This window comes from Aythya marila (assembly GCF_965140915.1).
Source record: "Aythya marila genome assembly, chromosome: 1".
Classification (NCBI taxonomy): domain Eukaryota; kingdom Metazoa; phylum Chordata; class Aves; order Anseriformes; family Anatidae; genus Aythya; species Aythya marila.
This window is the reverse complement of record NC_139042.1, coordinates 87,034,618-87,061,361: the sequence shown is the minus strand read 5'-3', so window position 1 is coordinate 87,061,361 and position 26,744 is coordinate 87,034,618. Positions and strand designations below refer to the sequence as shown.

At 36.7% G+C, this 26,744-nt stretch overlaps 1 protein-coding gene across 10 annotated transcripts in view; it reads left to right on the top strand.

Moving 5' to 3' along the window:
- DMD (dystrophin) overlaps window positions 1–26,744 on the top strand; it is a 1,245,415-nt gene that overhangs the window by 280,225 nt on the left and 938,446 nt on the right. For all 10 annotated transcript variants that reach the window (XM_082770266.1, XM_082770264.1, XM_082770258.1 and 7 more), the window contains exon 2: window positions 6,350–6,411. In XM_082770266.1, coding sequence (XP_082626392.1) covers window positions 6,350–6,411 — 62 coding nt within the window. The remainder of the gene's footprint in view (window positions 1–6,349; window positions 6,412–26,744) is intronic.

The following is a 26,744-nucleotide window of genomic DNA, read 5'->3' as shown; positions in this document are numbered from 1 at the left end:
AAGGGGGACCCATGGCTAGTTTGGCTGAACATCAATGTTTGCTTCCTTCCTGTGAGCTGCCAACTGACTCACAAGTCAGTCCTCAGCTGCCTCTGGGGGATGAGGGCCTGTGCTGAAAATTGCAGCTTGGGCCTGTGGCCTCGTAAACGGGTTTTAGGTATAATAACAGTAATGTGACACAGCAAATGGCATACCTGTTGATTTTATACTAGCTAACATCACATGATTTGTCAGGACTTGTGCTTCTCTAATCTGCAAGAACAAATAGAAGTTAAGCTTTCTATTCGTGATAACCCATCAGAATAGAAATAGCAAGGTATTTCCCCCAGATATATTTATTTGTCAAGATGAAGTTAGTATCTATCAAGTGCCTTCACTTTCACTTTTCTTTCACTTTTGGTAACATTGGTAACCCTCACCAAATTTCTGAAGTGATTTTTTAATGATTTTTGTATAGTTTATAGCAGTAAATGGACTTATCCTGCAAGCACCTTTTGTTGCTTTGAACAATATATATATATATATGTAAAATAATATATATAATATATATATAAAGCATATATATATCTTTATTGGATTTTTATTGGTTTATTGGATTTTTTTCAAGGTATTCTGGTGTACTGGCAATGTGACTTCATTGTTGTCTGACTAGAAAGAAGCTGGTAATATGATTAAATCAGATTCTACTCTGAAAGTTCCAGCAAACTACAGTGGTTTCATTTGCTACTAGCACTTCTAACCATTGTGGGATCTGAGCAAAAGCAAGTATGTGACCTAATTTTAAAGGTATGAGGTATCATCTACAGTGTTCAGAAATTATCATAATGATGGTGTGATGCTAAAATAGCATTAGGCCTAGTTTTCATTTGTCAATATATGTATATGATACTGAAGAAGAGAAAATAAAGGGGATACTGCTCATACAAAGCTGAATATTCAAATGAATAATTACATATTTCCACATAAATATAATTTAAGTCATTAACTGAACCACATCACTGTTTAGCACCAGCTTCCCAGGCATAAAGGGATAGATTCATTCTTTAATTTTGGGAACTTAAGTTGCATCTTAGCAGTGATGTCCCTTTGGGGAAAACTTCCTGGATCCAAAATCATTGCTGGTTAGAAAAGACTAAAAGGAAGCCAACAAACAGAACCAGCGAAGCTTGTGTTTACACATGCTTTTTCCTCATACTTTGTTTTTTCTTTCTTCCCCCAAACCAGAGAGAAGGTGTCTACCAGTGTCGCTTTCTCTCCCTTTGTCATCCACCACACCCTGCTGCTTCCCCCTTTTGGTGTTTTCTGTCCTTGCCTACCACCATGGTACTCCATTATGTTCTCTCTCCTTTCTTGTTCTTGCTCTTTTTCTACCCCATAACTTCTGTACCGGTCTTCAAAAGAACTCTGCAGTTTTTCCCTCTATAACTAGTTAGGCAAAGTTAGATCAGAGGAATGAGAACCTTGTAGCAATGGTTGTAATGCCTTAAAGAATTAAAAAATGAGAAAAGTCAATCACTTTTTCCTTAGTATTTATAATGACAGAACAGCTCCAGCTAACAATGAAATGAGAAAAATAGTTCTCTCTCAGGCTGGGGTTCAATCTAGGCCTGTAGTGCCAGTAGAAATCCAGTATGTTCGGTCTTATAACTGTTCTCCCTTCTCTCCCCTAAGCAGCAAATGAACTCCATCCCTGAACTGCTGTATGTGAGGAATCTGAGGTATCTGAGGAAGAGAAGGGGAAGCAGAATTGAGATTAAATATTTTCAGTATATATATGACTCCCGCTCCTTTCCTGAATTTGCCTTGAATCTTTACCAAATGTCCTCATAAAACGTTGCTATACTATTTCTGGAAAGATTGAGTTGTACTTTTTTTTTTTTTTTTGGTATATATTAATGAGCGCTTTCTGAATGCTGAAGTCTGCCATTTGTGCTGAGCTTTTGAATAGGTTCATCAGTGTTTTGAGAAGCCTGAAATGGTTTGATTATGGTGATTTGACTTGGGTTCCACAGTAAAATCTCCAGGGTAGCATAGGGAACAGAGAGCCTTAACAGTATTCAGATAAAGTTAACACACTTCTCATCAGTATATTTATGACAGATGGACAATGAATTGCGTGTTATATATTGCCTTACATAAGCAATAGACAAAATCATTGTCTGTCTGTCAAAGCAGTCTATTGTATTTCCTGTCAGCTTGTGAATGTCTTGGATGACCTCAATGACTAAAAATCAAAGCTAGGTCACTCAAATAGCATTCAGTCATTGTATTGCATTGATTTCTTCTTTCCCCCTCAGATAAGCAAGAAAGGCAAAGGAACATTTCTCAGCAGTTGTAGTTACTGGCAGGGCGTTGTAACAATGTGTTGGAAATCTCTAAGAATAGTGAGTCGATGGAGCCAGAGTATCAATGATGCGACTATCTGTGGCCTCTTTTGTTCCCAGTGCTCCCACCATTGCTGGTATCCACTCCCACTCACTGAAGAAAATCCTGGCCTTTTCTAAATCTGCATTGTTTGGCTGCTAGAAAATCAAATAGTAATTTTGATGGTTTTATTTCTAAAGTGTAGTGTTCAGATGAACTGGCAGTTGCTGTGAATGAAAAAATTGACGCTTGTGTTAACACCATTGTTTCAAAGTTTCCAGTCCTTATATGGGAAAAATCCTCCATCTTTCTCTGTGTCCAACAGTGGAAGATTCTTTCTCCCTTCCCCAGGTTTTCTGTGGAGAATGGCTTACATTGTAAAAATGTTTTCATATAGTTACATATATACTGTATGTGTTGGAAACTTAGTTCATATAAAATCCTCTTTATGTTTGTCAGCCCACATTATTAAAATCTATTGCTTATGTACTAATACTGCTGTTTGCTTTCAGAATAGTCTTTATAATATACTAGTGTTTTTTTTTGTTTTTTTTTCTTCCTGTTGTAATTTTTTACTTAATATGTTAGGTGGTATTTGGGGAGAGGTTTGTTTTGCGAAAAGTAAGTGTAGCTTTACTAAGAGATGACAACATAATTTTGGTGGAAAATAAAAGATAATTTCATTTGAGTAGTGAGTTGCAAACATGAAGTGATTCATTAAGCATCTAGGAATGTTTTCTAGTATCCACTGTCCGTTAATAATTGCACCTTTATTCTGTTGAATCCTCATTGCATGTTCCTAAGCATTCTTCAGTGTACCACTTGTCTCTATTAGCCTTGTCACCTGATTAGATCTTAAAAATGGCCTTTGTGAGATGATTAGCTCCATTAATATTGCACTTTCTTTCCTAGCTATAATTTTCTGTGAACTCTAGTCTGGAATAATACTTTTAAAGTCACATGTGCAGTTAACTAATTCAAGAGGTTTGTATTTGCAGTTGCAAAGCTGGATGCTTATCGTACCAGAAATACATCAGAACCATAATATCAATTTGTGGATGAGTTCTAGTTAAAATAAGGTCTGTACAGTAGTAATAGATAATAGTGCATGAAAATCAGATAAATCTCAGAGGTCAGTACCTTTATTTTTCCTGACATTACAGAAGGCTTTCTATAGACCTCAGCAGGCTTGTTATCTGAGTTTATAACCTGCAGAAAGGAGGTTAAGCCTGTTCCCTTCCAGTCAACACACAAAATTTTGAGAAAACTATATTTTTGCTCTGGGAAGCAACAGCAGTATTCCTGCAATAAGGGTATTCAGGATCCATGCAGTGTTCTGTGTTTAGACTTATCTGAAGATTTACCTGCTATTCTGTAATTCTTCTAGCTTGAAAGAAAATAAGTAAACATAGCATATCACCCTGGAGCAGCTGAAGGAATTACCCACCTGGCCCCTTGATTATTCTTATTGCCTCACAGTAAAAACACCTGCAAGGGCATTCTTCAGGTGGTTGCTAAAGGATCTATTATAAGGCACAGGACCACGAAAGTATCAGCTGAGTGTTCTTGGCACATCCCTACAGCATCCAGATAAATGTCATTTAGCTTCCACATTCAGTATTCAATACATAAATCTGGGTTAGGAGAACATCTTTTTTTGGGTAGGGGGGGAAAAATAAATATCTTGTTGTGGGGAAATCGTGCAGAGCACTAACAAAAGATTCGCTATTTTTTAGGTTAGGAGGCTGCCACTAACAAATTGCTATGCTGTAAACTTGTCAGAGCAAGCATCTAGACAGAGAAGTGCTTAAAATTATCTCTATATAAAAATAACAGCAACGGAAGAGATTTGTATTTGTGAAGGTAGCAGAGCATTGCCTGAACTTTGAAAAAGTTTCAAACGTTCAAACTGGGGGTTTAGCTCTCTTTTTCCTCAGGAGACCCTTTTATTATTATTATTATTACCTCAATGGACATGAATTAGTTGATGGTTAGCAGTTCAGTCTCTGGCACAGATCTTTGTAGAAAAATGAAAAACAAAACAAACTTGTGCTGTTACGGTATACAATATAGTATACTGGGGTGGAAATGGAAAAGGTTGGATACAAGATGTCAGGTAGGCATTTTTGACTCTTCTTTTCCCTGCTAAATACCACATGTTCTTCTTCTACCTTATTTTAAGGTTGCATCTGGTGTTTTTTATTCAATATATAGATAGCTATTTCTATTTAATCATACCTACTTCACTTTATATGAAGTTGCTGAAGAAGGCTGTAATACAATATCAGGTTGAATATGTATCTTTCACCAACAAAATACATCTTCCATCTCTTACCTTCTGCCTATGTCACATGGCTGGAAGAAGTCAAAATTTCTACAGTAAACAGTTTACTTACAAAGATGGAAGTGATGTTGTGGGGAAAAGTAAAACTTTATCAGCTTCAGCATTATTAATTACCAAAATCATGGATCTCTTACACATCTTGTTTCTTACAAAGCAACCAGCGTATGTATATCATGCCAATGTGTGTGTATATATATATACATATATATATATAAAATAACCATCTTTTATGAAATGTTTTCAATAATACATCATATATCTTTTCTCTCATGATCTTCTGATAGCAATTAGAATCTGCTCCATCTTGCATGCAGAAGTTTTTTCATAATGGAATAGCAGTCTTAGTATTATTTTTCTCATGAGTATATTATACAGCTGAGAAAGGAAAACATTCTTGTGAAAAGGCACTTTTGAAGTCTGAAGTGAGGTTTTAAGAACAAAAGATATATTTGTATCATAAAGATTTGCCTTGAATTGTCTCCTTGGAGGGTGGAGGGAGAGAAAGCTAAGTGCATTATTAATGCTGTGCATATCTCATATAGCTCGTCCATACCTGCCTTTCAAATTCAGTTGAATACATTAACATTATTATTTGCTGAACATTTCAGATGGGAGTTTAATATCCCTTTTTATTTAAGAAATGTAGAGAACTTTACTGCAAACCAAAAGACGGTGAGCTTTGTTTTAGTATAAGCATTCTGCAGCCTTTTCTACATATGCCCTTTACTTCTAATTTGGTTTGACATTGCCATAAAAAGAGGCCTGCTTTTTTGTTTTATTTCAGAGATGATGTCTTATAGATCTTTTTGAGCAAATGCTTATTAGGTTTTAAGATGAAGGCATCTTTTTTTCTACATAAAATACATCAGAATTCTACCTATGTGTAGAATTCTACCGACTTCCATTCGGCATCACAACTGTACTCATGGTTTAGATATCAATAGAATCAAGGTCCTAGTTCATCATCTCCCTCCACAATTTATATAATGTATATTTTAATTAAAGAATTAAGAGTGAGTTTCATGTATACTTGCATAAATGTGTGTTTGGTTGTTTTTTCTTCTTCAGTTGGAGGGGAAAATATTTAATAAAGCATAACAAGTAAATAACTGAAGGCAGAAAAGTTAAGGGATGACAGGGGCTGTCATCGTGGTCCAGAAGACCACTTCACCGGGGAATATGAACTAAGCATATAAACTTGCTATTTTAAGTACTTGCTATTTAAGTTCAGTAGAATAATTTCCTGGTGCCACAGACACTGGGTAGCATGTTTTATTACAATTTGGAAAGGATATGTCAGGTCCTACTGCAACATGTTACCTTCCAGCAGAAAAGATCACAGAATCACACAGAATCACAGAATTTCTAGGTTGGAAGAGACCTCAAGATCAAGATACCACAGAATGGGTGAGAGGAGACAGGGATATACATCTCAGAACCAAACCATGACTATAAGGGACCTGTAGGCTTTTAAAAATATATTGATGCAAATGTAAAGGAAGAATACAACCAAACAGGTGCCCCAAATTTGTCTGAATTATTATTAGTAACATTACTACAAGTCAAGACTGAAACTTTAATCTGTAATAGTGTAATATTTTGTTGAATAATTCTAATAAGTGCTTTATTTTTCTCTGGCAGATGAACGGGAAGATGTTCAAAAGAAAACATTCACAAAATGGATAAATGCACAGTTTGCTAAGGTAATTAATTTATTCTTATTATTTAGAAATCAAAATATATTTTGTGTATTTAAAAAAAAAAAAAAAAGGAAGAAAAAGAAAAAAAATATATTCTTCCATGGAGGCTTATTTTTCAGTATAACAATAAGTTGCAGGTATTACTGAGCTCCACTGACTGATTTATTAGAAACAATGTTCAAGTTTTATTACCTTGATTTCAGTTGGAATTGAAATGTAAGAAGCCATCATCTCCTCAAACTGCTGTCTGCCCAGATTTACTTTGCCTTTTCTCAAACGAGTTGTACAGATACCTTACTGTTTCTTGGACTCCTTTGTTGTATTCTTAATATACCAAGGAGTTTATTCTATTGGGCCTGTCTTTTCTTGTTTCTAGTTGCAATCACAAATTTAACAAAACTATATGAGTTGGGAAGGAGCAAGGTCAAAGATAAGAGGTGTGATTAAGTCAGCAAATAATGGAAATTGATTATAATGTTTTGAAATAGCTACTTTTTGTGAATTCTTATAGAATGGTAAAGATCTAGAAAAAAAAAAAAAAAACAAAAAAAACAACTACTTAATGAAGAGTTCTCTACCCCTCTGTAGTATATAATAATTCTATCTTTAATAACAGGTAAAAAATGAGCTCAAGCTATTAATTTGATTAAACATTTTTGAAGTTTGTGGCAGATAATTACTAAACTGTATTTGCCAGTAAAAAATAAATCAACCCTGTAATCTGTAATTTTATCTGCTAGGGAATAATTGGTGATAGAGAATAATGAAATAGTAGCTGTGGTATATTTTGTGTTTAGTCTAGCTTTTGATTATGTCCCATCTGATTCTTCTCATTAAAAAAGAGTAGTAAGATAACCACCATAATGCTGAAAAACATACTCAGCAGTGATGCAGTCAAACAGGGAGTCCCACATGACTTTTCCATGGTCTGGAGCATTTCCTAATAGTGGCTCAAGTGATTTAGACAGCACACATTTGTGTTCAGCATCTTTACAGCAGAGATATCTAACAGTTGGGAGGAAAGGATTAGGATGAAATACAGTTCTGAAGAAATAGTCTCAATCGATTGATGAATTATGAAACAAATGTGAAGTATTATATGTAGGACAGAAGTAAAATGTATGCAAAGGGAAAGGGAAATAACTGTGCTGGCAATAATAAAGCAGAGAAAAGCTCTGGGAAGTGCAGTGAATCACAAACAAAATGAGTCACCAACATGGTACTATTGCAAAAAGGAGGGGGGGAAAAAAAGCAAATTTATTATGGCTGTGATAATGGAAGTGCTTGACAGAGGATGAGAGTTGTAATTATTTTATTTTACTTGGCAAGAGTGAGGCTTTAGCTTGAATAATGTATTATCTTTGTCTTCTACATGCAAAGAAATAGCCCCAGCAGCAGTCATCTGATCTAAGCTAATTTAAAATGGATTGCCAGTTAAGCCTTGCTATGGTCACAGAAATTGTCACAGAAAACTAAAAGTAACTGTTGCTTCTACATCTGAAGAAAATGTGATGTTCTTTAGAATGTTACTTGCTTATAAATATCTGTTTAACAGAATAGCAAAGCTTGTAAGCACTGAGGAAATCTAGTGCAAGTCTGCAGAAGAGGGATGAGAATTATGAAGGTTTTTAAATCTATGACCTATGAACAGATGTTGTCAGTGTTAAGACTCGACCCAGTCATCTGAATGATCTAGATGTATTTCCTCCAATTCTAGTTCAGTGGAGCATATTTTAGCTACCTTTCAGTTCAATTCTATAAATAGTATTTATAGGTATATGTGAACTTGAGTTCAAAAACATCCAAGAGAAATATCCTAATCTCCCTCTACTTTATTTGTACTGTGAGGAAGGTCTCCTAAACAATATGGTTCAAGCTTTACTCTGCCTCATGTGTCACCTGTGTTTTAGACAGTGTCTTTCTATTTCAACAATGTATGGAGGAAAACGAAACAAACAAACAACAACAATAAAAAAACTAGAACTTTAAATCTTGGACAAATTGATCTCATCCTACAAAATCATTATGCATAACACCAAAATAGTTTCAGAATAGTCAGTCTGAAAATGGAAATTGCATGTGTCTGGTAAGCTTGATAGTATCTGTTAGCTGCCTGTGTGGTATACATGCAGAAAGCATGGTTTGCTCCTCAGTACGGTCATAGACCATGCAAGTTCTATTTCTGTCTTGGATTTTCAGGACAGAAATACAGAAGACCCTGCTTGTATTGTGCTGTAATATAGACAATAGCTGTGCAGTATCTTGGGACTGTGTTTCTCCCTCTTCTAAAGATTGAGATGTCTTGGGATATGTAGTCTTCAGGACATCGATGTGAAATTTCACTTCATGTGGAATCTACAGCTTATACCCCCTTCTGGTATTGTTTTCAGTTAATGGTTTACTCCTGGTTAACAACTTCGTATCATTGTTAGCTTTGTAAAAGTACAATTGTAGAATTGGTTTACATTCACTTCCATGTGGTTGTAGAGGTGCTCTCTTAAGAAAATTGACCTAAGGGGTCTGAATTAAGACAGAAGAATATATCATGTCACTCATTTCTTTCATCTTTGGAAAGTGTAATCCAGATCATTAGTCAACTGTAAGTTATTTAGGGTTGAATGAAATTGTTTTTAATTTTCCCCAGCCTACTGTTTTTTAAAACAAGCAAACAAACAAAAACTACTTATGGAGTCAAAGTAAAAACATAGTTGTGAATGCTCTAGATCTTAATTTGTGTTGGGTCTGCACCGCACTACCCCAAAGATTGTATTCCTTTCCTGGAAACTTAGTCTATAGACTAGTAGTTTATAGACTGCTAGTGCCTCTCTATGCTTATTCTTTCACTAAGCTTTGAGATGTTTTATGTTTGCAAGCCATTTTCACTAATGTAAATGAAAATGATGTTTCTAATATGAGGAATAGTAAATTGTTGAAAAATAATTTTCCAGTATATGTCATTAGCATAACCTATCAACCCATGTATGGGGGAAAAACAAACAAACAAACACACAAAACACCACACTTGTTCAAATCATAGGCCTGAAGGGAAGTAGTAGTTCTTTTTCTGGCCATGCATGGAGTGACCCTGTAGTTGGAACATGTGTATCTACTTCAGACTCAGAAGCCCTCAGTTCAGCTATGAACTTGTAGCTAAGGAATCTAGTCTGTAAAATGAGATCTGTAAAATCCTTCAACCACATCTTTGTAGTTTTCTGCCCATGATGTGCAGACCCTAAAAACCTCCGAAAAGTCCGTGAAAGAGTACCTAAGAGAAGGTAGCAGAACTGTCAGCAAGATTACAATTGCTGTGGGTGAAGCCATGACTCTTCTCATACTTCTGTTTGCGTGTTGAGTGGGGTGCTCTAAAATAAAAAACTGGGAAGAATTACAGGTCTCTCTTTAACAGCTTTGGAAAAGAGTAGGTTGTTCTCTAATGCTTACTCCTTTTACTAGCCAGAAATTGGATTATATAGAAAATCTGTGCATTAAAGATTGTAATATGTGACTCATCTAAATAAGCAACTCATCAGTGTTTCAATAAGACAAGCCAAAAGTTGGCTTTTAATGTTCATGAGACAAAACACTTAGTAACTCAAAACTATAGGAGAAATTGAAGAGTGTAATCCAAGAGACCTTTGTATTTTCCTTGTTCTAACTGTAGACACTTGCATGATTTTCTTTAGTGATAATACCTTCTTGATTTACGATCTAAATGGCATTGAGTAGCTTGAAACTCAAAGCAACTTTAAACACGTGAAACATATTACTTTAATATTTTATTCACAAATATATTCTCTTTGTCCTCAAAATAATTTTATTTCTAAAGTAATGAGGTTCTGCAGGGTTTACATAAGGGTAGTGCAGGAACATATTGTAACATAGTTTTAAATAATAGAACTATAATTAGAACTTTCATAAAATATATTTCAAGTCCTGGATAATATAGCTTTTGCTTAGATTCCAAACTTTTAAAATTTGAAATAATGAAAGTGAAACACAGAATCTTAACTATGTTTTTTGAGAGAATGCTTCAAATGTAGCAGCTGTCTGATGGAACTCTGAAACATGCACAACTGTTATTGTAACGATGCCTCTACCATATTTTGGTAGAGGCTTGTGTGGCCTTTCTGGTTAAACATTTTTAGTTGTTCATTGCGTAATAGGCATTATTTGCATAGGCAAATACAAAGCATTCCTGAAGATAGAAATGTTCTTTACTTTCATGTAGTAAGGAGTCTATAAATAACAAAATTCCAGGACCAAAACCAAAAACAAACAAAAAGACACAGAAAAGGAAATATATAAATATGTAATATAAATACATGTATATAAATAAATACTGATAATTTATTTTGTTCCCTCACTGTGGAAAAGGTGATTCAAAGTACTGACAATTTTAATAACAGCAATAAAAAGATCTGTTTTCAGTACAGACATGACAATCAGCTAAACAAGGTCAATTTTGGTAGCTTCAATTTATGTTATACCCTTATGGATAACTAGAGGTTTTTTCAACGTATTTTCAACAGCTTAACCTGTAAGTGGGTTTCATAAAAGGATGGTAGTTTGTGAATGGTTTTCAACATTTTAAGCTGCAGTATCAAAAAACAGATGTTCATAAAATCACTTGTAAATTCAGAAGTTTAACTGTGTTGTCCACATTTCTGCTAGAAAATGGTAGAAAATTCCACTACATAAGGGAGGCATTATATATGACAGCGCATTTTTTTCATGCAAACACTGGAATAATTAATATTCAATGAGGTAGAGTCAAAAATCAGAGAATAATAGATTTTTAGGGAGAAAAAATGAAGTAGTGTTTGATAATTTCTGTACCTCATGTTTTGGTTATCCACTGTTGTTACTGAACAAGGTAGAATACGAAAATAAATTTAAAGATACCCAATATTTCATTACTGAGCTTCAAGGAAAAACAAGACTCTTCAGTAAGTAATCATTGTGGTGTAAAACTGAAATTATGAAAAATGGCATCTTTTTATACGCAGATGGAAATACTGGGTGGGGGGGGGAAGGTGTGGTTTGTGTGGTGACTGTGGAATTCGGTTCCCATTATTGTAGTAATTGTGTGAAGAAACATAATAAAGACATAGCCTGTGCCAAAGATGGCCAGGTTGATAGCCTAATTTAAGACACAGGTGGCTAGTAGAGTAACATTCAGTAAAAAAAAAAAAAAAAACGCTTTTTGCTCATTAAGTTGTTTGAATATTAGCTAGATGGTTTATGCAGGGGTAGCACAAGCTGAGAAGGGTACTCAGTGTTAGTCAAACCACATAGCAGTCAAAATACTCTCCTAATTACCCAGTGTTCATATGTGGATTATATGATACGAGGTAAGGGTCAGTCACAGTTCTTCCTCTGCTCTTGAGTTCATGGACAACCTGAAGTTATTCAAGACTCCTGTTCACTCAAGTGGTTTCTTGAGATTGTAGCTTAAATGCCCTCTACATATCACATAATGAAAATGACTGGCACAAATTAAATGTTTACTGACTTTTTGAGGAAGTATGTCAAATATTTAAGGTACAGAGAGACTGAACTTATGTTATTCTGACATCTGATAGAGAAATTTGCACTGCTGCTTTTGCTTACACACCTACCCAGTTTTCTTTGTTATCATTCCAAATGACATCAAATTAAAACAAATAAAAAAAGACACTTGTGACAAAGTGAACTCAAAGAGACGCAGGGTTGGAAGCAGTCTGTTGAAGAAGAGAATAGAGTAGTCTGGTGGGAAAGAGCATAGTTTCATCTGTAATTTATGTGAAAATATGCTAGCCACTGTGGCTAATCTACTCCAAACTTCAGTTTAAATTCATCACCTAAGCCACATTTTTGGACTACAATTAATAATCATGAAAAGGAGCTGGAAGGGTGCTGCAATGAATAACAAACAAAAACAATCAAACAAACAAAAAAGAGGTTTAGAAGGTTCACTGCTTATCCTGTGCAAACTGCTATCTTGATGATTAACCTGCAGCTGCTTCGATGGGTGAGTTAGCAGTAGGAAAATTAAAATTAAATCTTTTATTTAGGGGTTCATATTGGTGTGCTCAAGCTTCATTGATATCTATTGGCACATTGTATTTTCTAGAAGCAGAACAGTAGTCACATATGCACTTCTAGGAGGGGACTGGGAAAGAAGATCCATAATTTTCGCATATAAGAGTAATCATTAGGGTATGCAGGTGGTGTTGGATTTCAGTTTTTAGAATTGATTTCTAACTAGTGCATCACCGTTGCCTTTGCAGCATGAACTTCAATATCATTGTAGAGAATTTCTGAAAAGTTAATTCAGAGTGCTGTGGTTTTACAAGCGATTTACAAGCATTTATTTCCCACACAAAAGCCTATGGGAGAAAGAGAGTGAATAAAACTTTCCTAGCTCCATTTTGCCATGTATTAGCCTGCAGTCATTCCCAGCCAAAAACATTTGCATCTAGCTAATTATTTATACAGTGTGTTGAACCACTAGTTCACTGCATTATATATATTATATATCTATATCTATATATATCTACACTGCAGTGTAGATGTCCCCTCAATCTGCCTAATTCATCCAGCCTTTGAAAGTTGCTCAGCTAAATCACAGAAACCAGAGTGAGCTCTTCCCACATTGCCTGATACTCTGTTCACGCAGAATTAAAAGAGTCAGGAGGTATCTGACCACTCTGTATTTACTTATTTACATATTTTAACAAATGCAAGCTAGTCTCAATTGCATTCATTCTCAATTACAAATTTAAAAAAAAAAAAACAAAACAAAACAAAACAAAAACGCTTGCTCTTTTAAGTTGAGGTAAAAGTCTTATTGAGAAATGTTGTGTTTCTCAAGACACGAAGTAGAATGTGTTTTAATTTTACTGCATATTCATAATATGGATTGCTTTAAAAGCTTTTGGGTTTGTGCTCATATCCATTTCCTGATTTGGGTCAGTAGCATTATGCTGAATTTCACCAATAAACAAAGTTATGCTCTATTCAACAAAGGAGCACAGATTTGGAGATAAATGTCAAGGAATATTGGATATCCCATGTAAGATAAATTCAGGCATCATTTTATATATTCACCTGTTATTAATCAAAAATTCCAGGACAAACAAAGATGGACTATTAGTAAAACCCTGATATTGCATCTGTGGTGAAACCCTGATCAAATCTTTAATGGCAGCATACTAAAAGTGGATACTGTAGATGTCAACTGAATCATAAACTAAGCATTGGTAATACCTGCAGAAAACTGTCAGAAAATCGTACAGTTTTAAAATTGCATCATGTTTGTAGTAAGTCCAGAAAACTTAAAATTCATATTATTTGTTATTGGTAAGACAGCAAGATTGATATTCATCTATCCTAAATACCTAATTAGTCTGTTCAGTTTTGTTCTCTGTTGATAGCCTTTTAAGATGCTTCTCACGGTGAAGGTGATGAGTAAGAGTAGTTTACTAAGGTGGAAGCCAAATGACTTTCCTCTTCTACATTGTGGCAAATAACCAGAACTCTCATTGAAGATTAATAGTGCTTAACTTTTCTTTTCAGCTGTGTGATCAACACTACCCTTGGGATACATACTGTTATAAAATACCAGGCTTCCTTATGCCAATAATCTTTTTATAATACGTCTTGCAAGAGCACACCAAAGGTCCATCGTGTCTATTCTGTGTTATTAAAGCAATAGCTTTTCATCTTTTTTTGAAGCTAAATGTTGTTCAAACCCAGTATAGAAAGCAGATTTGCATTGTGAAGTGTTAAATTATTTTCCTTTTTTTGGATGTCTCCAGAATACACAAGTGTCAGGCAAAGTACAGGCTCAGAATTATTTGCTATTTTTTATAGTAAACTTCCTGTTAGGTGCCCAATGTAGAGGCTTGGATGCTGTCAGGGAATAAAATACAGGATGAATCCCTTTGCATTTACTCTGAAAGCAAGGAACACCAGAAATTGCTTGGTGTCTCAATGCAACATGACAAGAACAAAGCACTGTTTAAGAGGGAGGTCTTCTCTATTTCAACATCAGAAGTGCAAGCTGCATGACCCACTGTGGCAGTCACTCAGCTGGAGATGCCTTTAAAACTGTCAGTACCAGTCCCTTGCACTGAAAACCCAGAAGGTACAAAAATGTATTTGGTTATGCTTCAAAGGCTCAACAACAGATATTTGAAGTAAACAAAAGACTAATGGGACTCTCTGTATTGTTCATGGTTGTGTTTTCTTATTTTTAAAAAGCTGGTGTTCAAACAATGGAGGTGTTGCTACGTGTGTGGGAAGGGATGGGGTTCTCAAACGTTTTTCTACTGTAACATTCTCCCTTTGCCAGGAGACTACACCTTTGCTTGCTTTTTTTCCCCAAAACATCTAAATGACCACAATTAAACAAGACAGATCTTGGAGAGCAGATTGTTTTCACTTTGATGAGAAGTGAAACTTCTCCTTCCACTCTATTATCTGTGGGTCTTTCGGCAGGCTCAGGGAGCGTGGTTACTCGCCATGTCTCTCAGCGGACCCTTTGCTTGCAAGCTCAGAGCAGCTCTGCTCCCTTGACTGCACAAGCAGGGACATGTTTTCTCTGCTTTCCCTTCACATGCTTAAATTCAAAACTAGCTACAGTTCAGGAGCAGCTCTTCCTTATGGAGTGTGGGGTCTGTCTCCAGCAGAGCTTTATGTCCACCTCAGAGCCTAACCCTGGTGGTGGCCATGCAAGCTCCAGGCAGGGCACCACGGCCACCCTGTGCTTCTGGACAGCAGCCTGAAGTGGGGAAATCTCCAGCAGTTAGAAAGCATTAGAGCTGTCACTGCTACAGCCTAGCCACTGAAAATGATGTAATATTCTTGGTATCTTTTATTTGCACATATAAAGGGTGTGTTTCTTTTTGGAATCAAATTTTAAGGCTTAAAATATGTTTTCCACTGTAGGTGACTTCCCTTCCACAAAACACATGAAAGCAAATTATCTTAAACAATAAGCATTTGCCTGACCACACATTTTCACCATTAGAAACGTCTGAATGAATACAGACTACATATTAAACATTTCTAGAATAATGTAGTATGCCTGACATTTAATTTGAAACTTCAGAGATTAGTGGAATTAGGAAGCTTGACTAAAATATATACGCTTCTATTATGTTAAAATCTTTTGTTTTTGCATTCTTTTTTTTTGTCGCCATTCTTGCAGAATAACAAAGGTTCCCTCAGATGCATCAAACATGCCAAAGCAAGCAAAGCAATCGCTACTGTTAGCAATAGAGGGCACTGGACTTTCATTTCTAATATATCTTACTGGAGAAGAAAATACTCATGTTAAATCCACTGTTTTCCTGCTCAGATCTGAACTTGCACCTCATAGTCTGTTATTCAAATCCTCATATATTTTTACTGCACTTACTCTAAGTCAAAAGTATTCATCTAAATAAAACTAAATAGAAAGCTGTTCTCTTGAAGTTATTGTGTAAGTATCTTGGGGTGGGAGGAGCAAGCTAAATATAGCACTACAATATTGGTCTCAGTGGTGCATATGTCTTGCTTGCAAATTTGTAAACATTTACAAATTTGCATGATTGTTGCTGGCAGTAGACATCATCATTTCCGTGCTCAGAATTCATTACCATTACATCTAATCATCTTCAAAACCTCCAAAGCAAAACTCTTCATACAGGCAAATAAGGCTTTAGTGAATTTATACTCATGCTGAAAGTTCAAAAATAAAAACATGAGAAAACAACATTTTGTTTGAAACCACTTACTTTATATTATGTAAATACATGGAAGCTCAAGCAAATCGTACAAACCATTCCTCCTATCTGCAAAACATGCATCACATTCAATGGAGAGGGGAAAAGAGAAGGTACAAGCACGTACACTTAGGAGTGTGGACAGGAGTGGGACAGGAGTGGGACACCTATCCAGCATACCTCTTTGTCTCAGTGTCACGGCATGCTAGTCAGTGAGGCCGAAAGTCAGGGGTTAGTTTGTCAACTACCAGCCCGGCTGCGTGCTGTAGCCCCCAGGTGGGACCTCTGGTGAGCCACTGCCCTCCCTGCTGCTGTGTATCATTCTTAAAACTTCTGCCTGAGGTCCTAAGTCTATCTTGTGGCTCTCAGCCAGTCTCACTTCTTTCAAGGGGCTGGCTTTGAAATCAGGAAGTTTGGCCACTCCTCCTATGTTTGTACACATGAAATATTTTTCAGTAAGAATGTCTTTGCAAAACTCCCCAAACCTCAAAATACTCAGTTTTAGACAGACTGCGTTCATGTTATAGAGTGCATTTTTGGATTGTGATGTTTCAATGCTGGTGGTGATTAGATGGTTCTCAGTTCTGTAGGTACTTATATTTTTGTGTACTGCTTTCTTTATTATGCTTTGAATACCTGTGTTGTGCACAAAGAATTTTTATACCTTCAAAGGATATACTGATGGACATGATTTTATACCTTCATCAAACTCAACTTTTACTGTGGTTAATTTCTTTAAACCATTTGCCTGTATTTTAGGTCCTACTGTGGCATGAAAACATAGAAGATGATACTATAAAAGATGTTCCTATGGTAGAAGGACATTATTAGAAATAATAATGTTATTTGTACATAGTTGCAAATAATTTTATTTGCACAAGACCTTGTATATTTATTTTTACATCTCAAGGTGCTCAGTCAGATCTTGGTGGTGTTTCCAGCCCAGCACCTCAAGACTATGTGTAACTGTTATAGCTGCTTTACTCTGTTCTTTCTCTGATCATATATATGTATGGGCCCTTTTGAAAGGGAAAGACTGTGACCTTGAGCAGTCTTTCTGTGCAAGTTATTTCTCAGCAGCAGTGGTAAAATTGATGCAGGTGCCCTATTAAGTCTGTGCTTAGAGAATTAGGCATTTAAAAAAATATATATTATTATTTTTTTTTTTTTCCAGCTCTGGAAAGGTTACCTGATTTGTAAATCTTTTTTTTCTTGTTTCAGTATCCCAGTCCAATTAAATATTGATATTCACATGACTGACTTTGCTAATACTTTCAATTTTTTCAAAGATCTACATGACAGGTGTTATTACACAGAATAGCCATTTTTCTTTTCTATTCTCTTTTCATAGTGTGTTTGATTGATTTGCCAGTTTAAACCCATCACATTTACTTCCTGGTAATAGTGGCAGGCACACACAGCTAAGTTAAAAATAGGATACTTTTAGTGTCCTCAAGTACTTAGCATTGGTTCTATTGAAATTAAGTGTTTAGAGAAGACATTTGGAAATCATCTTAAAAAATATAAAATATCTTTATATAAGGTTATCAGATGTGGCTTTTTACCATTGCATATGCTTTTGAATAATGAAACAGCTTTCAATAAATTTCTTCTAGTATTTTTGCATAAGGGACAGTACATCTCTTTTTTGATATGTTGTGATCTTTAAGCTTCAGCTTAGAAGCAAGTTGACCAGTGCCATAATTATTGATATATAATTATTCATATAGAATAAATGAGTGTTTGTATTCTTACCTGTGTCTTTTCCATATAAATACTAAATATTACTCTTATATACTGTATTAAAAGCTATATTTAGGTTTGATAAGAGTTAGGAGTAAATGCTGCATGTCCTTGAGGCAGTTAAAAATAAAAAGACATTCTTCATAAAGTGAAAATTATATCTAGATAAGTAAAACAGAAAAAGACTGTCTCTGGATAGTTGCAGTTAATAAGAGAGTTTAAAATAAGATTTTTTTTTAATGCTTCATTACTATTTTTGGGGGAAAACTTCTATGCTAAGAACTTAAAAATTAATAAAACCAGCATTTTCTAATACCTCACTTGCAGGAAACATGCCGGGGAGTCAATAGCAGGCTACTAGATGATCAGCCTTTTTCAGTCATGCACACATGAATCATACTGACTCATTTGTGTAACTGACCACACAACCCACCACCTTTTAAGCCATCAGTGGCAGCTGACAATCATGGCCTCCCATGTGGCTCAGCAGGTGACAGAGTGATGGTGCCCACGCTGCTGGTGGTGGTGGGTGAGTGCAGGTGATCCCAACATGCACTCTTACCAAGTTGGACCTGGCTCCACACACGTAGCTTATCACATTGGTGTTTGGCCCTACTCATGATCTCCTCTGGGTCTGCTATGGTTAGTCCTTACTTTGGTGATCTCTGGTCTCACGTGGCATCACATAGATCCCCCAGTTGGATATTTCCTCGTTCATCTTGCCATGTTTTTATTCATTTTTATTGTTTTCCCTCAGGTAATATGTTAAATCACCTTAAAGGCTAACAGTTGCTTTTTGTTGGTAGTGGTGGACCACTCATATGAAAGCTATGGTTTGCATGATCGTCTGGGGAAAAATTGAGGTGGTAAGGGAAGGTCACAGGTTAGTAGCTAAACTTTTTCTACATTTTCTTGCTCTGGAGGAGATAAGGAAGCTTCCTTCATTAGTACATTTCTTTGCACAGCATGATTCTGAGGATCTGTCTTAAGTTCAGTGGCATTAGAAGTCACTTCTAAAAGGAATAGAAGTACAAAATCGCAGCAAAAAGTGAATCCAAGGAAACATGTATAAAACTAAGCCGTTAATTTTGTTTGCAATCTGTGGCTTATTTAAACCTAGTAACCAAAAAATTGAGAGTGTTATTGATGCTCATATGCACTTGGGGAGCTATAAACAACTGTTTCTAGATGTGGCAGTAATGGTGCAAATTTAGACACATTTCACAATTGCATTAATTCTTCAAAGGAGTCCATACTAATACATACATGCAAGTGATACAGAAAAAAAGTGAGTATCTGTAAATATTATATTTTCCTCTTGAAAAGATGAAATGGAAAAGACCTTGTGTTTCAAAAAGCTCTTTGCTGTAAGACAGAAAACAAAGGATAGAAATGAAGTCAGCTTGCACAATGGAGAAAGGTTAGCAGTGGAGGTGCATGCAAATCTGTGTTGGGATGACAATTATCTGGTAAAGTGATATGGCAGAACTACTGATGATTCAGAATCATTCAGGTCAGACAGCAGGCCTTCTGCAAGCCTTTGGTTGTTTACATGATACTGAGTGGCTACGTGATTAAAAGGCAAATGACAATCAGTACCTGTTTAAAAGAAGAAGAAGAAGAAGAAAAAAACCACACAAAAACAGATAACACTTATGTTGTTTTTGCCTTTCTGCATATTATATATCCTAAATGATGTGTTACTACCCAGAGCAGTCTACAATTAGTCTCATATCTTGCCCTATGAAGGTCAAAAAACCTCGTTCATTTAGTTTCTGATCTTTCAAATGATATCAGCATGAAGTGTAACTCCATCTTGAATATTCTGAACATTATAGAGTTTAGGAAATCCCTAACTGTAATCTCACTGAAATTAGGGCATTATTCTGAAACAATATATGATTTAATGCTTGTCCTATTCTTCTTCTTCTTCTTTTTTTTTTTTTTTTTTTTTTTTTTTCTTAAGGTTTCTGTGCTGGCCACCAGCAGAGATGGATGAACTTAGAAGAGCCCTTGGTTTGCCCAAAATAGCAGTTCTTATTTTACCCACTTACAATAATTATATGCTAATTATGCATTAGAATATTCAAGATTTTTTTTCCCCAGGAAATGAGGATCTCTTCCCACAGTGAGATATTAATGACACTATATTTAGCATAACATAAAAATGGCCCTCCTAGGCATGGAAATAGTAATCCAAAAGCTGGAGGCTAGGCTGACTCCAGCTGTGACAGAGCAATGAACACACCCCAACTCACTTCTGGGTGGGTGAGGAAATTCAGCATGCTGGGAGGCAGGAATGAATGCAGGGCCTGGAGTAGGCACACAACGGCCAGATGCCTTTATCTTTACATAAAGTCTAGCTACAAAGAGCCTGGCTCAGGAAGTGGTCTGTGGTTATTTATCCCCTTCACTTGGCCCAGCTCCAAGTGCAGCCCACAAGAAGGCCTGGATCATATCTTCCATTCTGTAATCTCCCCAGTCTTCTATCCACATCAAACATATTCACCCCATCATATCCTTTGGCAGAAATTTAAGGAGAAATTCTGCAATGGAAGTCTCTGTTTTGATTCAGGCTCAAACTGAGAAGGGCCACAGGACTGGGAGTGGAGCTTGAGTTTATTGTGCCAGATGAAGCAGACTCCTCAAAGTTTAGACTGGGGAAAGCCTAGCTGTATCTAAGCAAAAGTCTGAAGTTGCGGATAGGGTTCATTATTGTCAAGAAATGGTAGAGCTGATACAGTACTAAAAATCTGGAAAATACTACTCAGAAATTTAAACAAGCCGTTCCCCTGTTCTGATCACATAAGAATGATAAATAAATATTATAATGATGGAAATCCGGAAAATGAGGTTGCTGAGATTCAGGATAGAGAAAGAAAAAAAAAAAAAATGAGGTGTCCTTGAGCTTGCATTAAGCAATTAATTCAGTTTTCTTTTTTACTTTTCATTCTCTAAATACTGTAGAGTTAAGCGTGAAATCCAAAATGGTCTCTACTTGCATACCAGAGCATATTCAAAATGGATTTAATATTTCCATTCAAAAGTCAGTACCAGAATATGCTTATTACATGATTTGGAGCTCTATTGTGTAATCTTTGATTAAATATCCCCAATTATTAAATGCTTACTTAAACTTGGAGGAAGAAAAAAAAAAAAGTAAACCCTCAAAGCAGAAATTATTATCCTTACAAAAAAATGCACCAAACATTGTCATCCCTGAGAATCTAGGATGGTGAGGTGATCACTTGGAAATTAATTTTGTCTTTTCGATTTAAAAATCCTATTCAATGTGATTTTTAAAAATTGCTTGAATATTGAACACTGTGGCTACTATGTTCTCTTTGTTACTACAGCAGATGTTTTTTCTAACTTGCCAGGAAATAGTGAAAATACACTTGAAAACCTCAACATTTCAGAACCCTAAGTGATATTCAGTGACCTTCTACGCCATGCTAAGCTATTTGGTTAGATTTGCCCATTAGCTAAAGGGAGAAGACTAGTATTAAACAAGCTTTGTTTTTTCCCTTGTGTTTTTCTGGTTGATTGAAGATGTATTCAGTTTGTGGGCTGACAGGAAAAGTATATGGAGAAGGTCAAACAGGTTACAAGTATCTTTTAAATCTTATGTTTCCCAGTTCTGTAAGACTGTGAACAAAATAATAGAAACCATGAGCCTTAATAGAAAAATGTACCCTCTTTATGTTTTTCCTTTATCTCTAAAGAAGAGAAACATATTTAATAGCTTTCTACCCCCTTTCATTTAGCTGCAATATTCTCCTCAATTTATCTAGGTCACTTAGGCCTACATACAAGTTAGATATTTTTAGCTCATTGGTTGTCTTCTACTTCTGGTGAATTGTCCTTTTTGCGATTAAGCTTCCTGTCATGATTTTCTGTTTCCTTTTTTATTTTTTTCTGGGAGGAGAAGATCAGAGAACAACACCTGACTGGGAAGAGTGGGTCTGTCTTGGTATGCAGTGCAGGTCTCCTTTGGTGTAGAAAGACAAATCATAATGAATCTGTGTGAATGTACTTTCCTTTCTAGGAATATGTCTCCTTGCTTCCCTAGATGAAAAGGCAAGTATGAACTCTGAGGAACTGATCAGGGGCACAGCAGGGAGAACTCTGAGCAGGAGTTGGTTAAACCACAGGTATAACCACAGGTATACCACTGAGGCTGCATAACTGATTCATATGCAGTTAAACCAGTTGTGAGGCTCTGTACAGCACCACACAACTATGCCCACGTTCTTCTGCAACAGGGCACTGCAGTGACTGCTTGTAGTACATCTTGTAGTTGTGTATACAGTGCCAAACACAACAGGCACCTAACTTTGATTAGGCTTTATTAGGTATGACTGTAATACAAACATGGTGATATTCGTGCCCTCCAGTACTGGATGTGAAACTTTGGCAAAGTATTGCAGAAATTAGCAAGTCTGTCTTCCTAAAATTCCTGTATAGAAACAGAGGAGAGAGATTAATGTATTACTCTGGAGGGTGGTGTAGAATTGGTTCATCCGAATGCTTATGATAACTGTGGCAATACAAGGAAATAATCTTCTGTTGCTAACTCTCAGTGAAGAATGTATTATTTTGTAATAATCTTATTGCTTGTATTACTAATGAATATACTGGTAGCAGATTATGATCTTGTGCATTCATTAATTTGCATTTAATTGTAAACGGAAGGAATGCATAAGTAGTATAAAATTATATTTGTTTTATACAAATGTTTCACTAAATATTAGTATTTTAATTCAATATAGTATCACATGCTTCATCTAAACTGAAAAATGTCAGTCATTGCTACGTATCTTATCAACTAAATGATGGTGGGTCTTCTGGGGAAAGTAATCACAATTTAACAATGTAAGCATATAAAATTTTATGCTATTTTAAAAGCTTATAACCTATTATTAAATTATACTGTGAAAATATCAGAAAAGAATGAAGGTATTGCATATGTGGTCAGCTCTGTAACTGATGCATTGGGTAGAATATATGAACTGCATATGAAGCTCTTAAATTCAACTGTGGAAAATAGTCCATGTAATTATTAGCTTCTCCCATAATGTAGTTTAAAATGTTTTCTTTTTCTCTCTGTAGAGTCAATGAATCCAAATGGTCATAGCACAACATGGAAAGTTTTCTTTTTAAAGAAGGAAAAGTGGCATGGCTTAACATTTCATAATGTTATGGTTTGCTTTTAGGCAGACTAGTCTGTGTCAAATAATCTCAAGATGCTTGACATATTTCAAAGTACCAAAACATATTATGATCTTGCATCATAGTTACCTGATGAAAAGGAAGGCTTTCTTTATAAATGAAATATAATTACAGGGTAGAAAAAATGAAATGTAATTACAGGGTAGAAAAAGACCTATCATCCATATTTGAATTTTCAAGAAAGTTCCTAGATTAATTTATTTTACCTAAAAGGAGGATTAAAAAAAAAAAAAATCCATGAAGAAGGGGAAAAATAAATGAGACTGAGTATAACTTGATTATACCAGGTTTTCAGCCCTGCAACCCTGTAATTGTACTTGCTTTATACGAGTTTTTGTTTTCTAGTAGGAGTCAGAATATGTGTTTATTTGTTGGATTAGGATTTAAAAGTGCATTAAACTATTTAACATGGATTTTTCACTTGTGTTCCTTTTAGTTAGATCTCTCAAATTTTGTTCTTTCTCACATGTACAATGTTTGTCATTTTGATACTGATTTTGCCTATGATAAAACCATAGTTGAAAAATCGGAGAAGTTGAGAAGAAGCCTTGGCATTAAGCATAACCTAATGTTTTACTCTTTTGTGTGACTTTTTAGGTCTGTTTCCATTTTGTAATAGATCTCAAATGATCTTTGCTTTTCTAGGACAAATCTTGCATTTGTTTTTAAATTGGCCTGGACTTTAAAATGAATCTGAGTACAGTGAATCTGAAAAAACAGAATAGTTTTTTCCACAAAAGTGGCAAATCAAAATAAATTGGTGTGGCATGGAATTCTTAAGAAATTGGTTATTTGAGATATGTTTAGGGACATTGGTGTTATTTTTCTTCAAGCTCTGGGTGCCTGGTTGAGGACTATATATTCTCCACCATGTATAAAGGTGAGAGGATACTGCAGTCACCATCACAATAGCTGTGCTCCATTGACAAGGGTTGCATTGTGCCCCATTGACAAGGGTCTATCAAGGCAAGCTGTAATGCGGGAAAAAATGCAGCTTGGGATGTCTAGTTTTAGTTAAGTTAGAGATGTTGCTTATCGTTCCTGAAATTCAATTACCTGAAATTAAATGCCAGTTGTATTTTTTTCTTGGTATCTAGAACTGATAGAACTGAGATAGCCAGTTCTGTGTATGTACATATGTGTGCATACACACAAACTATTACTTGAGTATATAATGTAAACATTCCCCTGTTGTTATGCTTTAAAGCCTAAAAGACACTCTAGCAAACTCCAAACTTGTTTTCAGAAAGCAGACAATATGTTCACATAGTATCATTACTAAAGACATGCATCACATCCATGAAAGCTATGTGAACTTTCATGCTGCTCTGCCTTCAGTCATAAATAGACAAGAGGTGTTCAGATGGTTGTCACCAGAGTCACAAAACTTGGTAATCCTAGCAATGGTAATACTAATGTTATTCTAGATGTATATGGCTGTACAAAGTATGGATACACTAAAACAACATCAACTGATAGAAGTTCTTGTGGAAAACAAGACATTTTGGTCTTCGAATTATCATTTGTGGCCAGCAGGGCTAGAGAGGTGATCGTCCCCCTGTACTTGGCTCTGGTGAGGCCGCACCTCGAGTACTGTGTTCAGTTTTGGGCCCCTCGCTACAAGAAGGACATCGAGGTGCTTGAGCGGTGTCGTGGTTCTGCTCGAGTGGGCAGCCGAGCTCCACCACAGCCGCTCTCTCACTCCCCCTCCTCAAAGAGGAATGGGGAGAAAATATGTGAAAAGGGCTCAAGGATTGAGATAAGGACGAGAAAATCACGCAATAATTATTGTAACGGGCAAAACAGACTCGGCATAAGGAGATAGTAAGATTTATTGCCTATTACTAACAAGCGAGAGAAGTGAGAAAACAAAGGAAAAAAAAAACAAAAGCACCTTCCCCCCATTCACCCTCTTCCACCTCCTCCCCCCGAGCGGCGCAGGGGAACGGGGCAATGGGGGTTATGGTCAGTCTACAGCACTTCTTCTCTGCCGCTCCTTCTCGCTCACTCTCGTCCCCTGTGCTGTGGGGTCCCACCCACGGGGTGCAGTCCTTGATGAACTGATCCGGCGTGGGCTTCCCACAGGCAGCAGCTCTTCCAGAACTGCTCCAGATATGGGTCCGTACCACGGGGTCCATCCCTCAGGAGAAAACTGCTCCAACCTGGCTCCCCTACGGGCAGCAGCTCCTGCCAGATCACCTGCTCCTGCGTGGTCTCCTCTCCACGGGCTACAGGTCCGGCCCGGAATCTGCTCCGGCAGGGGTCTTCCACAGGTGGCAGCCTCCGTCGGTGCAGGGCCACCTGCTCCACCGTGGTCTCATGCACAGGCTGCAGCGTGGAACCCTGCTCCACCGTGGTACTCCATGGGCTGCAGGGGGACATCCTGCTTCACCATGGTCCTCACCACAGGCCGCAGGGGACTTCTGCTCCAGTGCCTGGAGCACCTCTCCCCCTCCCTCTAAACTGACCTTGGCACCTGCAAGGCTGTTTTCTCATTCCCTTGACTCTCCCGGCTGCTGTGTGGCGCAGCGTTTTTTTCCCTGTCTTAAATATGCTCTCACAGAGGCGCAAACAACATCGCTTATTGGCTCAGATCTGGAAAACAATGGGGTCCTTCCCAAACATGGGGCAGCTTCTAGATCTTTCTCACAGAAGCCACCCCTATAGCCCCCTGCTACCAAAACCTTGCCACGTAAACCCACTACAAGCGGGTCCAGAGAAGGGCGACGAAGCTGGTGAGGGGCCTGGAGAACAAGTCCTATGAGGAGCGGCTGAGGGAGCTGGGCTTGTTCAGCCTGGAGAAAAGAAGGCTCAGGGGTGACCTTATTGCTCTTTACAGATACCTTAAAGGAGGCTGTAGCGAGGTGGGTGTTGGTCTGTTCTCCCACATGCCTGGTGACAGGATGAGGGGGAATGGGCTTAAGTTGCGCCAGGGGAGTTTTAGGCTGGATCTTAGGAAGAACTTCTTTACCGAAAGGGTTGTTAGGCATTGGAACAGGCTGGCCAGGGAAGTGGTGGAGTCACCATCCCTGGAAGTCTTTAAAAGACGTTTAGATGTAGAGCTTAGGGATATGGTTTAGTGGGGACTGTTAGCGTTAGGTCAGAGGTTGGACTCGATGATCTTGAGGTCTCTTCCAACCTAGAAATTCTGTGAAGTTCTGTGATTTTTTTAAAGCGGTTATCACCAAAGTGATGAGGAAAATTGCCTCACCCACATTACTAAATAATGGACAATAAAACTATCTGCATGTAAAGAGACTGACTCGTAAAATAAAATAAATAAATAAATAAATACCAAGCTATAAAATTCAGTATATAAAGAAATGGACTGTCAAATCGTGAGTCTCAAATTGATCTGATACATGAGTCAAAGTGTTTAATAAATTAATTTCCTTTAAGTTAAACTATAAGTATTTGGGATCCACATAACATCATTTCACTTTTGTAGTTGATGATATGAGTAGCAGTTAATGATTAGCACAGAAACTGGATGGGTATTGACAATAAGAAACCAAATCATGGACTGAATTCATACTGGAAAAGGTCAGCTTTCACTAACAATATTAAGATATTAAGGTGGTTGGTGTTTCTGATTTTTTCTAACCTCTTCTG